General features: G+C 46.5%; 1 protein-coding gene across 1 annotated transcript in view; it reads right to left on the bottom strand.

Annotated features, from left to right (window-relative positions):
* Nucleotides 1–16,572, bottom strand: part of PLXNB1 (plexin B1) — a 151,240-nt gene that overhangs the window by 33,047 nt on the left and 101,621 nt on the right. Inside the window, exons 7-15 of the mRNA XM_056866889.1 lie at nt 13,157–13,257; nt 11,166–11,298; nt 8,657–8,813; nt 7,135–7,243; nt 6,932–7,040; nt 4,235–5,092; nt 2,316–2,435; nt 1,268–1,390; nt 481–574 (exon numbers count right to left, since the gene is read on the bottom strand). Of these exons, the coding sequence (XP_056722867.1) occupies nt 481–574; nt 1,268–1,390; nt 2,316–2,435; nt 4,235–5,092; nt 6,932–7,040; nt 7,135–7,243; nt 8,657–8,813; nt 11,166–11,298; nt 13,157–13,257 (1,804 nt within the window). The remainder of the gene's footprint in view (nt 1–480; nt 575–1,267; nt 1,391–2,315; nt 2,436–4,234; nt 5,093–6,931; nt 7,041–7,134; nt 7,244–8,656; nt 8,814–11,165; nt 11,299–13,156; nt 13,258–16,572) is intronic.

Here is a 16,572-nt window from a genome sequence, read left to right as displayed (position 1 = left end):
TCTACTGAATCAGACCCTTGGTCCATCAAAGTCAGTATTGTCTACTCAGACCAGCAGTGGCTCTCCAGGGTCTCAGGCAGAGGTCTTTCACATCACCTACTTGCCTAGTCCCTTTAACTGGAGATGACGGGGATTGAACCTGGGACCTTCTGCATGCCAAGCAGGTGCTCTACCACTGAGCCACAGCCCCTCCCCAAATGGGGGGGGGAGTCAAGAGGTGCCCGCTTCTATTTAATTCTTGCCCCAATGCAAAAACTCTCCCCTCCAGCCACTCGATGCAGAAAGCTGCACTCAACTACCTGTGAGAATCTCGACAAATTCATTAGTAGAACAGATTATTGGTGTTGCTTTAGGAGCTCCCAGAGAAATGGAGCTCCCAGCTTTTTCTTCTTCTTAACGATAGCAGGTTCACGGGTGCCCCATGCAGATCAGGACTGAGCGCGAGGCTCATGTGCTTCCCCCCCAGCCCTGTGCCCATACCATGGAGATCTTCTATGCTGTCCACACGGAGGCGCCGCTTCCTCTGCACGAAAATCGCAGCACTGAATTCCAGCTGGGGGGCTGAGTAGCTGTACTGCAACAAGACCAAAACATCAGTCCTTGAAAGGAACTATTAAACAGTTCTTGGTGGTGGTGGTGGTAGAATTTGCCCTCAAGTTGCAACCCCAAGGAACAACTGAGATAGGCCCGGGGGCAAACGTGAGTGAAAGTACCATGCATAAGCAACCAGTGTCACCATTCTATCTCACACCTTTTTTCATCTCAATCTCCCCTCCAGGGACCTCAAGGTGGCATACATGGCTCCTCCTTCTCCCCTTTTATCCTCGCAACAACCCTGTGAGGGTAGCTGAGGCTGAAAGCGTGTGACTGACTTCACTGGCACTGTGTGAATTCAAACCCAGATACCTTGGACCCTAGCCCAACACTCAGGGATGTGGAATGGTATGCTATACCCCAACCTTGTCAGATCTTGGAAGCTAAGCTGGGTCAGTACTTGGAAGGGAGAATTCCAAGGAAGACTGCAGAGGCAGGCAATGGCAAACCCCCTCTGCTTAATCACTTGCCTTGAAAAGCTCACCGGGGTCGCTTTAAGATGGCTGCGACTTGACGGCACTTTACACACACACACACACACATACACACACACACACACACACAGTCCAACGCTCTAGAAACTACACCACACTGGCTCTTACCCCTACTCCTCATTAGCTGGACTTGAACGTCAGCAATTCCAGGGCAGACTTGTCTCACGTGAAGGTCTTACCTGGTGCAGCTGGCACGTGATATAGCAAAGGGACGGATTTGTTTCGTCTCGTTCGATATACGCATCCACCACCAAAGTCTTGCCCTCCAGAATCAAAGCACACTCATAGTCCCACAGCTGGTCCTTAAGCAGGAAGGATTGCAGGGCTTTTGTCAGGCAGACCGAGATTTCCCCCTCCCCGTCCCCTGCCTCCCACACCACTGTGCTCTGGAATCCATTCCACGCCTCTTGCTTCCCTCAGAGCACAACCACATATTCTTCATCCCCCCTTCCTCCAGAAACAGGTCCTTGTTTTACTTGTCTGGTGCTGAACACTGTGGCAAAATGTCTCTGGGAGAGGCTGTTTACGTTAAATGAGGCTAACCGAATGGAGAATACCACGCCAATTTTATGTCAGCTGTGCTGACTGGCAGTTAGTTTTATTTTTTTTATTTATATCCCGCTTTCCCCCACAGCTGGGACTCAGGGCAGCTTAGAACATAGTTCTCCCCTCCTCCATGTTCTCATGACAACCCTGTGAGGTAGGTCAGGCTGAGAGTCTGTGACAGGCCCAAGGTCACCTGGTGAGCTTCCATGGCAGAAGTGGGGATTTGAACCTGCGTCTTCCAGGATCCTAATCCGACACTCCATCCACCACACCACGCCAAGCCCAATTTAAAGGGCTGCTTTTGACCTTTAAACAGTCTGGGTTCGGGATACCTTAATGGATCACTACATCCATAATGGGCTGTCGTAATCTCTGTCAGGGTGTGGGGCAAGACTAGCCACTGTTTTGTCCTGCTTTTCACTGCCACCACCCTGGGGTTAAAAATCTAGCCCCTCTCTCTCGTGTGGACTGCCCCTTGGCCAACCTCACAGGGGGTTGCGCTGTCGCATACCAAGCAGGCAGGCAAGTGGGTAAGGACTTGTGCAGACTCCCTCAAGGTGAACAAGCTGGTGAGATGCGATCCCTGTAAAATGCTGTCTGCTACCAACCCAGCTGCCTTGTTTTGAACCAGCTGAAGCTCCCAAAGAAATTCGTCTGGGTCTCTGGCAGTGCTCCTCTTACCTGATAGAGGTGGAAATTCCTCCCGACCAAGGTTATTTTCCTCTGCACGTTGACTGGCATCAGAGAGGAGCCCTGAATGCCCCGCACGCAGGGACAGGCTTCCGGCCCCCAGCTTTCGCTCTGAAAGCGCACAGACAGGCACAAGAAGAGGCCGTTCACACACACGGATCGCTGTTCATCCCTCTTTCCTCCCACAAAGCTCAAAGAGAACTGAATATCAGATAAGACACACAACCTTATCCAAAACAGAAGCCATCCGGTTTTTATCTCAGTCTTTGTCTGGGGAGGGGTCGTGGCTCAGTGGTACAGCATCTGCTTGGCGTGCAGAAGGTCCCAGGCTCAATCCCCGGCATCTCCAGTTAAAGGGACCAGGCAAGGAGGTGATGTGAAAGACCCCTGCCTGAGACCCTGGAGAGCCGCTGCCGGTCAGAGTAGACAATACTGACTTTGATGGACCAAGGGTCTGATTCAGTATAAGGCAGCTTCATGTATTCATCTGATCAAGCCCATATAATTATTATTACAGACTTCACAAGAATGCACATTCTAATCTCAGGGCACTGCATAGTTTTGGGCTAAGGGAATAAAGAGTTATCAGTGCCGACATAAATAGTCCACTTGTTGCAGAGACATGGCATTATCCAGGGTTGGTTCATGCACTGGGTTGGATCCTACGAATTGTGAATGGAACAAGTCCACAGAATGGATCCCCTCCCTTTCTTCTGCAGATCCCTGCACCCTCCTGAAAAGTTGCTCTTGAGTTTCAAAAGACGCTCAGTGGCAGAGTGGGATGCAGCACGGGGCGGAGGGGGGCTGCAGCAAGCAGGGTAAAGCTGGAAAAAATCCCCTCTTCCTTTTATCTTGTTTTGTCCACAGAATGAAGAAGAAGAAGAGTTGGTTTTTAAACCTCACTTGTCTCTGCCGTCAGGAGTCTCAAAGCGGCTTACAATTGCCTTCCCTTCCCCTCCCCTCCCCATAACAGGCACTTTGTGAGGTAGGTGGGGCAGAGAGAGTTCTGAGAGAACTGTGACTGACCCAAGGTCACCCAGCAGGCTTCATGGGGAGGAGTGGGGAATTGAACCCAGTTCTCCAGATTAAAGACCTCTGCTCATGTGGAGGAGCGGGGAATCAAACCCGATTGTCCAGATTAGACTTTGCCGCTCGTGTGGCGGAGTGGGGAATCAAACCCGATTCTCCAGATTAGATTTTGCCGCTCATGTGGCGGAGTGGGGAATCAAACCTGGTTCTCAGATTAGAGTCCGCTGTTCATGTGGCGGAGTGGGGAATCAAACCTGGTTCTCCAGATTAGAGTCCGCTGCTCTTAACCACTACACCTGTCGGTTCCCGCCATGAGCTTCAGCCTTAAACTACATTTAACTTAAGGACATAATGCTTATGCCAATATAAGTGGTAAGTGCTCAGTTGATCAGCATTTTAAAAGTTCCTGAAGAGCTCTCTCTCCTTCCTCCTAGCAGCAAGAGGCCAATTCATCTTTTCATTGTAGATGACCACAATGAAACACCCAGTACCTTCCACCAATTAGCATTACCAAAGGATTCCAGCACTGCATTATTCTAGAGGAGCAGCATTCTACAAATATGTGGTGTTTTATTTTGTTTTTAAAATGTAGTATTATGGCATTCTTGAGCAGTGCTATGCATGCACCCAAACATTTTTCAAAAGATGGGAGGAGAATCATTAAAGGTAACATGACAACAGTGGGGGAAGGGGAGATGCCAACCAATTCTAGTGAAAGGGAAATCATGGCTAACTTGGGTGAAAAAACAGATTATCTTGTGCTGTGTGGAATATCTGTAGCAAGTACGAATTGATTAACAACTGTACCAGCAACATGACCACCACGAAAAAAACCCCTCGCATGGAATCAGCTGTGCTGTCAATTGTGGCTCAAGACTCACCAAGTCGAGAAAACCAGGTGCATCGTATTGATAATCCAGCCCCGGGTTCAAGATTCTGGGGAAATCGGTGGTGTCACTCTCCAACGAGTCTCCGTCGCCTGAGAGAAGCATGGAGGCAGAGAAGGAGGACGTATCGTTCTCAGACAGCGACGGGTCCATCCATTCCTCGCTGTCCTTGAGTTCAAGGCCGCCCCCAGGAAGCCAGTCTGGAAGGCCGGTAGACGGAGGCACCTCAGACATAGGTAGCTCCGTCTCCAGGTCTCCTGGTAAGTCAGCAGAAGAGGTGGAGGCACTTCCTATCTGGTTGGGGGTGAAGGGGGTTGGGATAGAAGATGTGGGTGCCTCAGGCATAGGAGTTGGAGTCATGGAGCCTGCCGCTTCTGTGAAAGGCGTTTGGGCCTCCACGACCGGCTGAAATGTGCTGTGAGGGAGGGAGGTAGAAGGGTCCGTGGACCAGTCTTCAGGATCAATGGCAGGTTCAGAGGTAGGATGTGTAGTGAGGCCTGGAGTCTCTGGCTGGCTGCTGGGGACAGGCTCAGTCGTCGGGCTAGTGGCCGTGGGGACCTCAATTGGGGCGAGCGTCAAGAACTCTGTGGTTGTCCTGAGAGAAGTAAGAGAGCCTGTGAACAGAGACGGAGAGTGTGTGGGGCCGAGGGTTTCTGGCTGTGGGGTAGTTGGGGCAGAGGTTGTTGGCTGAGTGGTGGGGTTGGGGGTGGTGGTGGGACTGGGGGTGGAGGATTCTGTTGATGTTTCTGAGAGAACGGTCGTGTCAGCAGCCACAGTTGGAGCAGACGTAGGAGACACTGCTGTAGTGGGAACGGCAGAGGAAGGCAGAAGGCTAAAGACTGGTATTTGAGTCTGGAAAAGTGGAGACAGAGAAGAGACATCCAATCAGAGCTAGAATAATACAGAAGTGGAAAAATCAATTAAGAAGTAGCTCTTAAGGACTAATCTTATTTTTAAAGAAATAGTTTCTAAAAACACAGTGGCCTGAATAGGATTTCCCCCCCTCAGAGTTGCTAAATACATCCTAAACTACCAGACAAGCGCACTTCGAACATTATGGTCTCTTGCACACATGCTGGTCGAGGGAGGGGCAAAAGTGAGGGGATATTTGCATTTTTCAGAAATTTGGCAACCCCAAACCTTCTGTGTGCGTGAAAATATCGCAACATCCTGGGTGATCACTAGCAAGTGAATCCACCCTACACATTGCTTTACTAGGTTGATAGCTGCACACATAGTATAAGGGAGACATATGTAAACCAGTATTACAACTAGAGTCAATCTTACCAGATGTTTGAGTAACTGGTAATATAGTATACAACCTATATACATGCCTGGTTTGATTTAAACTGTTGTATATATATATATATTTTTGTAAATGTGTGCAGGTGTTACATGGGTTTTAATTGACCACTGATGAAGGCCATATAGGCCGAAACGCGTCTGGCATGTGGTTATCAACATCAACCTGCGTTGGAGGGTGGTGGAGTCCCAGTCTTTGGAGGTCTTTAAGCAGAGGCTGGATGGCCATCTGTCGGGAGTGCTTTGATTGTGGGATCCTGCATTGTGGGGCGAGGGCTGGGGTCACTGGGGATGTGGGGGGGAGGTAGTTGTTAATTTCCTGCATTGTGCAGGGGGTTGGACTAGATGACCCTGGTGGTACCTTCCAACTCTATCACTCTATGATTCTATGAACCTCAGGAAATGCCATTGTGCTATTTTAATGTTTTTTAAATAATTTTAATCTAGACATAGAGCTTCCAATACATTATATTTTCATTAATTATATATATGTGTATGTAAAGTGCCATCAAGTCGCAGCTGACTTATGGCGACCCCTTTTGGGGGTTTTCATGGCAAGAGACTAACAGAGGTGGTTTGCCAGTGCCTTCCTCTGCACAGCAACCCTGGACTTCATTGGTGGTCTCCCATCCAAATACTAACCAGGGCTGACCCTGCTTAGCTTCTGAGATCTGACGAGATCAGGCTAGCCTGGGCCATCCAGGTCAGTGCGAATTTCTACCCAACCTTGGGTACCCAGTTCTGTTTTCTAGGTTGGGTTTTATTCCCCTCTTTTTTCTTCTTCCACCCTACAAAACCCATGACTGGATCTACTTGCAAGCAGGAAGCAACAGCCACTGGAATGGCCATCAATTATTGCTGCGTCTCTGCTCCTTTTCACAGACTGCACTCTACGTTTTTCAGAGAGATTTGGAGCTTCAAAATGAAAAGCTTCTCGTCTTACGTATGTAAAGTTGCCTGATTGAATACAGAATGGGCTCCTCTGTGGTGTTTTTTTTTACAGTGGTTATAGCGTAATTTTTTTTTGACAGGTACAGATTCTCCTGTCGCCGACAGACACTCTGTTCCTCTCAGGCACATTTTCCCGCTTTCTGAGAAATTCAGAATGGGCAGGGAGGCACAGAATAGAGGAAGAATAAATCGCATCCGTGAACAAGGAGAACTGGGATGTTCCACCACATAGTAACCAGGGAGTTTCCTTCTTCCTAGATAAGCACCCTCCTTTGGAGCCATTCTTATACCCTCCGAAGCAGACAGTTCACAGCAGGTTCTGTAGAGCAGCTCTGTTTGGGGCACTGAATCCTGAGGTAACAAAATGGCCGCCTCCTAAAGTTAACCTACTGGGAATACAGTAGACAGATTACCAGACCGGGGCAATGAAAGACCCACCCTTTCATTGTAGATGACAGTCCCTTCTTCGCAGGTGGTCTTATGAGAGCAGAGGTGTTGGTGGACACACCAGTTACACCCCCAATGGCTGCTCACACACCCCTGGCATCTGAAAGCAAGGAGAAGAGAACAGCGGTGTCACGGGTCCTGTGGGTCAAACAAGGGCTCCGAAGTTTGGAGAGGTGGTAGCCGCATGGACTTACGGGGCTGATTTCCTCAAAGCGGCCACTGCAGCACAGTCGTAGAAGGAGAATGAGGTTGAAGCGATGAAGACGTCATGGAAACGCACCACCAGCTGAATGGTTATGTGATCTGAAAACGGAAAATTTAAAACAACACCTCTTTAACATGGCTCAACAGCAAACTCTGCCCTATTTAGACACTATGGAATTCACCACCGTGGTATGTTCGTGATGGGCCATCGACTTAGATAGCTTTAAAAGGGATTAAACCAATTCTTGAGGATAAATCTAGTCAACATCTAATAGTCATGAGGACTAAATGGAACCTCTAGGATTAGAGGCAGTGTACCCCTGAATACCAGGGAGGCCTACTGCCTTCTTATCCTCTTTGTGGGCTTCCCAGATGAATCCTGTTGGCCACTGATAGGCACAGAACGCTAGGTTATATGGACATTTGGTCTGATCCAGTATTGCTCTTCTTATGTTCATAACACACCACTTGTCAAAACTTCAAAATCTGATGAGAAGGAAAGCCAAACTCTGCAAGGTAGATGCCAGGAGAATATATCACGCCAAGTTTATTTTGGACATTTGATTTTTCATAGTGTGGCTCAATTTAGACACCACACAAAACCATGGTTCAAATAAACCAACTATGGTTAGTGAGATTGTCTGTGTGTGAGTCACTCTGCTAACTATGGTTAGTTAGGCTTCATCAAGCCAGGATCTAAAACCACCGTTCGAAGTTGGTTTATTAACCACAATTAGTGTGAATGATAATTTTGCATGATGTGTGAATATAGACATGCTGTCTGAATCCTTGCTCGTTCCCTGGCACTCCTTTCCCAGCTAGGGAGTGCAAGCTGGCAAAAGGGCATTTCCCAAAGAAAACCAGGTTTGGGTTGGTCATCTGCAAGACGAATCCTGGTTTCACAAACTATTCAAGTTCAAATAAACCACAGTTTTCAATTTTGTCTTAACTGAGCCTGTATGTATTATTTAAACAAGAGTATATGACTTTATTAGATTGCAGGACCAAATGTCATTCAGCATCGCCTATTGTGGGGCAGGGGGGAAGGCATTCCAAACTCGAGCTACGGCACAAAGTAATGCATTAGTAAAGGAGGAGGAGGAACCTTGGCCAGGGAGTAGAGGCTGCAATCCACGGAGTGAACAGAGTATTCTGAAATCTCTACAACTCCACCGTGGTGTCGTGGTTAAGAGCCAGTGGGCTGGAGCGGCGGACTCTAATCTGGAGAACCAGGTTTGATTCCCCACACCTCCACATGAGTGGCAAACTCTAATCTGGTGAACTGGATTCGTTTCCCCACTCCTCCACATGAAGCCTCCTGGGTGACCTTGGGCTAGTCACACTCTCTCAGCCCCACCTACCTCACAGGGTGTCTGCTGTGGGGAGGGGAAGGGAAAGTGATTGTAAACCAATTTGATTCTTTCTTAAGTGGTAGAGAAAGTCGGCATATAAAAACCAACTCTTCTTCTTCGTCTATTTGCTACGGTAATATTTCTGGGCTTTGTCACTCACCTGTTCCTGTTTTCAGACTTGGTGCTTGGCTGGGATCTGGTGAGGGACACTCGATGCCCGACCCTATCAACACCGCTGGGCTCTCATACTCTTCGAAGAAGCACGAATACAACTCTCCGTCCCGCAGGGGCGGCAAATCCGAAAGCGTTAGGAATATCTGCCAATGGGAGAGAAGCCTGATCAGTAGCTTCCCTTCTCCTCTAATTAGCGTCACCTCCCCTTCCAAAACGAGAAGAGGAGGGGGACAACAGAAATGTACAAGGGTGGAAACTGCAAAGACAAGGAGTGTGAGCGTTTGGTTGTGCCGAGCGCTTAAGTCTCGTCCCTTGCATTGTGAAAGTTACACAACACCCTGTGTTTCCTTACTAGGGTTGCCAGGTCCCTCTTTGCCACAGGTGGGAGGTTTTTGGGGCGGAGCCTGAGGAGGGCAGGGTTTGGGAAGGGGGAGGGACTTTGATGCCATAGAGTCCAATGGCCAAAGCAGCCATTTTCTCCAGGTGACCTGATCTCTATCGGCTGGAGATCAGTTGTAATAGCAGATTCCAGCTAGTACCTGGAGGTTGAGCAAAACAAAAACAAAGGCACCTCCGTGCCTATACCAAATAGGTTTGGAAATTAGCACGGGAAAGTGGTACACAAATGCACATAAACAGGATGCAAAAAACATGTCTATAATGAGTAATGAAGATGGAAAGAACAAAACAAGTGTACAACATGAAAGCTTAGCAACTAAGTGATTGGTTATATACAAATGTACAAGTAAGCATGAAACAGTCTATTGGTGTGTATCTGGAGGCAAAAAGTCCTCTTCTGAGTTTCAAAATTAATCAGTTCAGCAGGATATCCAATAGTAGGTATAAATCCAAAAGCTAGGGGACGGCCGTTTCACATTCGTTTCTTCAGCCCCACATTGCATCCTACATATAAATATATTATTTAAAATGGTATCATACTGATTTAACCATTAATAATAAATACATAGAAAAGCATACTTATATTCATTTTGTAGTAAGTCAATTACATATACAAGTCCATTTCAATTCAACATTCTGCAGCAGCACTGTCAACAGGTTCCCAATGGGATACTAGTGTGGTAAAATTCTATAATTCTTACTTGAAGTTAAATACAAAACAGCTGCTGACTACTTGTACATTTGTATATAACCAATCACTTAGTTGCTAAGCTTTCATGTTGTACACTTGTTTTGTTCTTTCCATCTTCATTACTCATTATAGACGTGTTTTTTGCAACCTGTTTATGTGCATTTGTCTATCACTTTCCCGTGCTAAGTACCTGGAGGTTGGCAGCCCTATTCCTTACTCTTTTTAAACTCAGGGATCCCCAACCTTTTTGAGCCTGTGGGCACCTTTGGAATTCTGACACAGGGTGGTGGGCGCAACCACAAAATGGCAACGTGGGGAGCAGAGCCATCCACACACACACACCAGTGCAGGCGACAAGATTAGTACATTTTAAAAACACACTGGGAAAGAGGAGTCAAAGGGGGTTACCGCACTTTGTATTCCCAGCGATGTATTAAGAGTTTGAAAATGTTATAAAAAACATCGCTTTAAAAGGGGTTTTGGATACCACGGTTTATAAATGGTTGGAAGACGTCTTCACAGCTAAAGGGGCCAAACAAAGTGCGAACAGTATTTTTTATAACATTTTCAAACTCTTAATACATCGGTGGGAATACATAGAAAGTGTGAACAGTGTTTTTTATAACATTTTCAAACTCTTAATACATCGCTGGGAATACCTAGTGCGGTAACAGCCAATGAGAGAATAAAACCAACACTGCAGTGGCAGATGTTACTGGAATGTTATTTTAATGTGCGCAGCCAATCAGATATCAAAGGGGCAATCTGAAGCCCTATTGGGCAGGAGCCCACCTGGCCCCGTCCACTTTCTAAAAACACTTGGCGGGTGTCAAGAAAGGTGTTGGCAGGTGCCATAGTGCCCCCTGGGCACCACATTAGGACCCCTTGATTTAGCTCTTGCTTGCATGTATGCAAGTTATCCTTCAGTACCAGGAGGGCTAGAAACTTATTTTTGTTTTTAAATTGGGGGTTTCCAGGATTATCAATGACCCTTACCTTGGGTGGTCTCACACAGTTCAAAGGGGCCATGTCCAGGGTCAGTACTTGTATATTGCCACTATCTGGCATTTCAATTGGCTGAATGCAACTTGTTATTGTGAATACGGATTTGTTATAATGTGCTATCAGTAGCATTTTTCAGGTATTTTCTGTACCACCTGGAGGCTGGCAACCCCATTGGAGAGAGAGGAGCACGACTCCTTTGCACGGCCATCAGCCTTGCTGATGCCGATGGGGCTGGGGAAAGTCTTGCCCTGCTCTCTCGTCTGGTGGTGTTGGTGTGTTTATGGGCCAGTGTGTGAAGGCTGGAGCAATGCCACTCCCCGCATCAAAGTTTACCCAGAAGGCACAAAGATGCTCTTTGCCACAGGCCTGAAAGGGGAGTGTTTAATGCCTGTGAGCTTACGGTTCTCTGTTCTTCCCGGCTGATGTTGGCTGGGCTCAGCGACTGGACGGACAAGCACTGCTGGGTCGAATTAAAGCCCCAGAGCCACTGCTCACTCGCTCTGAAGCGGGTGCATTCGGAGCGACGGCTGCACCTGTGCGGGGAGGCAGAGGGAAAGAGGCAGATGGAGAACAACAAATGAACAGAAATACAGTATCATCAAAATAATAAACAGAAATGGCAAAACACATAAATATATAAGACGGAATTACAATATAAAGAAAATATTATAAAGCTCTATAGATGCATAAAAACGTAAGTAGGAATATTAACTGTTTTCTCCTTTCTCTAAGTAGATCAAGTAGCTAAAACTATAAACAGCTTTAAATTACTGGTGAATATAGATTAAGGAAGTATAGTTTAAAAAGGGTGACCATATGTAACAGATGGTGAATGTGGATTTAAATGAGGCACATTTGATCCCATGTTTTGTAATGTTTTCACATATGTTACTGTGTTTGTACGTTTATGCAATATATTTTTAAATAAAAAAATAAACTTTGTTAAAAAGAAAACGAAAAAGAAAACTAATGAACAGCACCAAGGCTGTCCTAGAAAGGAGAGGATAAAGGCCCCACTCTGCCCAGCTGAGGCCTTGGGCCTATCTCAAGTCCAGATGCACACAAAACAGATTATCCGGCCCAGGTGAATGCCTCAAAAGAATCAGGATGTTTCCAGTGTTCGTTCCGTTCTACAGGGACGTGAACGTAGTACCACAGATGGCGGGATGAGGCCACTGACAGCAGCAAATGTTCAGGAGAAGCCTCTGCTTTCATATTAAAATAAATCACTTTTTGTCCTCAGGTTCAATTAACAAGCTTAATCAAGCTGAAAAGCTTAATCAACAAGCTTCCTGACCTCTCCTTCACATGTGCAACAGGGAGCATTTTTTTTGCCTCATCCAGAAGCCAAGATGCAGATGTGCAAAACCTCAATATGGATGTGTTTTGTAGAATCGTAGAATCATAGAGTTGGAAGGGGCTATACAGGCCATCTAGTCTAACCCTCTGCTCAATGCAGGATAAAGCATCCCTGGCAAGTGCTTGTCCAGCCTCTGCTTAAAGACTGCCGGTGAGGGGCAGCTCACCACCTCCCTAGGTAGCTGATTCCACTGCTGAACAACTTTTACTGTAAAAAACTTTTTCCTAATATCCAGCCGGTTTGGAGGAAAACAACCCTGGGGATATCCAGAGGCACACTCATTCATCTCTCCACTACACCACTGAGGTGAAATGTGCTCCTGCTATGTGAGTGCAGTTTTTAGAGCGTGCCTGGGTTTGGGGGCTGCTGCGATTGTTCTTCAGGAGCTTCCCAGGGATCCTACTCATTTGCTGCAGCAGTCATCTTTGGCTCTACCTGAGGGAAAGGTAAGAAGCATCACCCAAGCTGAAGCCAATAATTCTTACTGTACTTTCCTACCAAACCTCATTCGAATGACCAGAAAGAGGCCTCCTTGGGAGGTGGTGGGCCTTCCTTCCTCGGAGGTTTTTAAGCAGAGGCTAAATGGCCATCTGTCAGCAATGCTGATTCTGTGAACTTAGGCAGATCATAAAAGGGAGGGCAGGAAGGGATGCGCCAGTGCTTGGCTCTCGTGGCCCTTTCTTGCATGCCCAGCGTAGTGCCGATCACCACTTTGGGGGTCAGGAAGCAATTTTCTTCCAGGCCAAGTTGGCCAGGGATCCTGGAGGGGTTTGTGTTGCCATCTTCTGGGCATGGAGTAAGGGTCACTGAGGGTGTGGGGGAAGGTAGTTGTGAATTTCCTGCATTGTGCAGGGGGTTGGACTAGATGACTCTGGTGGTCCCTTCCAACTCTGTGATTCTATGACCCTCATTCTTTGTGCATGAGCAGAGCCTTTAAACTCTGAGCACACTGTTCCTATGTTAAACTTCAAGGCCACCAGCCACCATTGATATCCACAGGGAGAGATGCTGAGGAAAATGCAAAACCTCACCTTCCTTGGAGAACACACCAACCACAGTATGGATCCCTCAGTGCTAAGCATGATTCACAGTCAGTGTACTGGGAGCATTCAAATATGGGAATCCTGGTCACCTGCAAGAAAGTACATAGCAGATTGTCTCACGGCACCAAGAAGAGGGAGGAGGAGGAGGAGTAGTTGGTTTTTATATGCCGACTTTCTCTAGCACTCAAGGGAGAATCAAACCAGCTTTCAATCACCTTCCCTTCCCCTCCACACAGCAGACACCCTGTGAGGTAGGTGAGGCTGAGAGAGCTGTGACTAGCCCAAGGTTACCCAGCTGGCTTCGTGTGTAGGAGCGGGGAAACAAATCCAGTTCACCAGATTAGCCTTCGCCGCTCATGTGGAGGAGTGGGGAATCAAACTCAGTTCTCCATATCAGACTACCACTCCAAACCACCGCTCTTAACCACCACACCATGCTGGCTTCCTGACTGAGGATTCTGTTGGATCCTGTAGATCTCTCTAATAAGTCCAAAAGCAACATAATCAATCATCCCTCCCACTCCCTGGCTAAAATGACTATGTGTAATTTCACGCAAATGCAAAAGTTGGTGTGGGACACGGGGTTCTTCACACAAGCCACTGTAGGTAACGCCTGGCAAAATCCCAGAAGCACACGTGCACTCTCTCACACACTCTGCATAGCTATTTATATTTATTTATATTTTAGTTTTGTAGCCTGCCCTTCCTCCACTACAGCGGGGCTCGAGGAGGGTAACAACAAATCAAACACATTTAAAAAATGAAACAATTAAAAATCGATTAAAAATCATCTTGTCTTACTCTATGAACTTTCTAAATAGATGGCTGCCCTTTCTAGAATATGTGGAGACGGGAGCATCACGAAGTAAATGATGCCCATGAAACTATCATACGATTTGCACTCATTCAGTTCTGCTAAGTGAATATAACAAATGGTATGTTTTCTGTAAAAAGCACTGATGTATAATCGACCGAGTATCTGAACATATCTCAACTGTACAAGTATATTTAACCTACTGCTGTTGTATTTTTATTTTTGTTGTTGTTGTTATTAGAAACTAAACTTAAAATAGTTATATTTAAAAAAACCATAAAATACAAATAAGATGGCATCCCAGTTCCCAGCACAGCAGACTCCCGGAAATAACAAACCCTCCACAAAGTAAGTGAGGAGGGGGACTGAGGGGAGCATATAGAAGAGGGGCTCTGCCTGGTGACCAGTGGATGTAATAGAGAAGAAGAAGGAGGAGAAGAAGAAAAGGAAAAGAAGGAGAAGGAGGAGAAGAAGAAGAGTTGGTTTTTATATGCCGACTTTTCTCTACCACTTAAAGGAGAATCAAACCAGCTTACAATCACCCTCCCTTCCCCTCCCCACAACACACACCCTGTGAGGTACTGGGGCTGAGAGAGTACGACTAGCCCAAGGTCACCCAGCAGGCTTCATGTGGAGGAGTGGGGAATCAAACCCAGTTCTCCAGATCAGAATCCACTGCTCCAAAATCCAAAAGTAACCATGTGTCTGGCGGAACATCTCTGTCTTGCAGGCCCTGCAGAACTGGGCCAGATCCCGCAGGGCCCGGGTCTCCCCCTACATAGCTCAAGGCAGAACATCGTAAGAGAAGCTCTGCTGGATCAGACCAAAGATCATCATGCATCATGTTTCCAGTAGTGGCTAACCAGATGGTCAGAGCCCACAGTCAAACAGCAGAGGCACAGAGGCCAAAACTACCCCCTGCCTCTGCTTCCCACTCCCAGCAATTGATAGAGGTATTTTGCCACTGAACATGGAGGTTACATCGTGGCTAATTGCTACTGATGGACACAATGATGGAGATGCCCAACTGCCTTTACTACTGCCCATCATGACTTCCTGTGGCAGCGAGTTCCACAAGTTACTCATGCATTGTATGAAGAAGTAATTTCTTTTGTCTGCCCTTGAGATGAATTATCAGATTCGTATCTAATGCAAATCTGGATGGCCCTGGATGGCCCAGGCTAGCCTGATCTCGTCAGATCTCAGAAGCTAAGCAGGGTTGGTCCTGGTTGGTATTTGGATGGGAGACCTCCAAGGAAGTCCAGGGTTGCTATACAGAGGAAGGCACTGGCAAACCACCTCTGTTAGTCTCTTGCCCTGAAAACCCCATAAGGGGTCGCCATAAGTCGGCTGCGACTTGACAGCTTATCTAATGCGAAGGTCTGCACCATTCAGCTCTGTGAGAATTTTCCTCATTAGCTGAACCACGGAAAACTCCTTAACAGATCTATGTAAGATAACCTCTCTGAGAGAGATTTCTCTTTTATAGAACAATGAAATATGATGTGTCCAGATGTTTGATCTTTAATCACCAAAATAAGTGGAAGACTTCTTCGAGTTAATGACTTTATTTGAAATAAGACATAACTCCTTTTGTAAGGCAAGAACTTGACAGGTATATGCAGATGCTAATTCATCCTTATTATTTTTCTGGAAACAGAAAAAAAAGCATGCAATAAAAATCAAATTTCCTAACATTTCTAAAACCTCACTAAGGCAAATCAGGTTTTAGCTGACTGGCAGAATGCGGCGCAAAGTTTTGAAGTCTCACACACGCAAGAAGAAAGATATCTCACCTAAAATCTTCTCTAACTGGAAGCCACCAGCAGAAGCCTGATTTAGACCTTTATATGATTCTTTTTATAGAGATGGTGACAGCTAGGAATGGAAATAAATCTTTCTAACTTTAGCATGTGATTGTCCTCTTCAAAAAATGATTGGTTTCCCCATAGTGATTATAAAGATAAGCTAACAGGTGCACGTGGAATACATCTGGATAACGCTCATTAATTTCTCAAAGCAAAGTTAGAAGGCGAAAGCTTGGCACTTTATCAAGTTTGAGAGAGCAATAAATCTACTATTTCTTCTGCTATACTGATGAACTATCAGGATTAAAGGCATTCCTATACTTTTCCTGAGCAGCTGCTGAACTTTACAAAGGTTATAAAAACTAAATAAAAACCACATTATTAACATGAACATATTTTATTAAAATGATACATGTGACATCCGGAGCCAGCGTGGTGTTGTGGTTAAGAGGGGCGGACTCTAATCTGGAGAACCGGGTTCGATTCCCCACTCCTCCACATGGAGCCTGCTGGGTGACCTTGGGCTAGTCACAGTTCTCTCTCAGAACTCTCTCAGCCCCACCTACCTCACAAGGTGCCTGTTATGGGGGGGAGGGAAGGCGATTGTAAGCCACTTTGAGACTTTGGGGGGGGGGAAGGCGATTGTAAGCCACTTTGAGACTTCTTATGGTAGAGGGAAAGCGTGGTTTAAAAACCAACTACTCTTCTTCATTCTGAAGCTGCTACAGAGCAACTTTATCAGATGCCCCTGAGTATTAGTGTTTGGGGAGGGAGAAAAAGGT

Source organism: Euleptes europaea, chromosome 1, assembly GCF_029931775.1.
Source record: "Euleptes europaea isolate rEulEur1 chromosome 1, rEulEur1.hap1, whole genome shotgun sequence".
In the NCBI taxonomy this organism is placed as follows: Eukaryota; Metazoa; Chordata; class Lepidosauria; order Squamata; family Sphaerodactylidae; genus Euleptes; species Euleptes europaea.
This window is presented reverse-complemented; position numbering and strand designations above follow the sequence as displayed.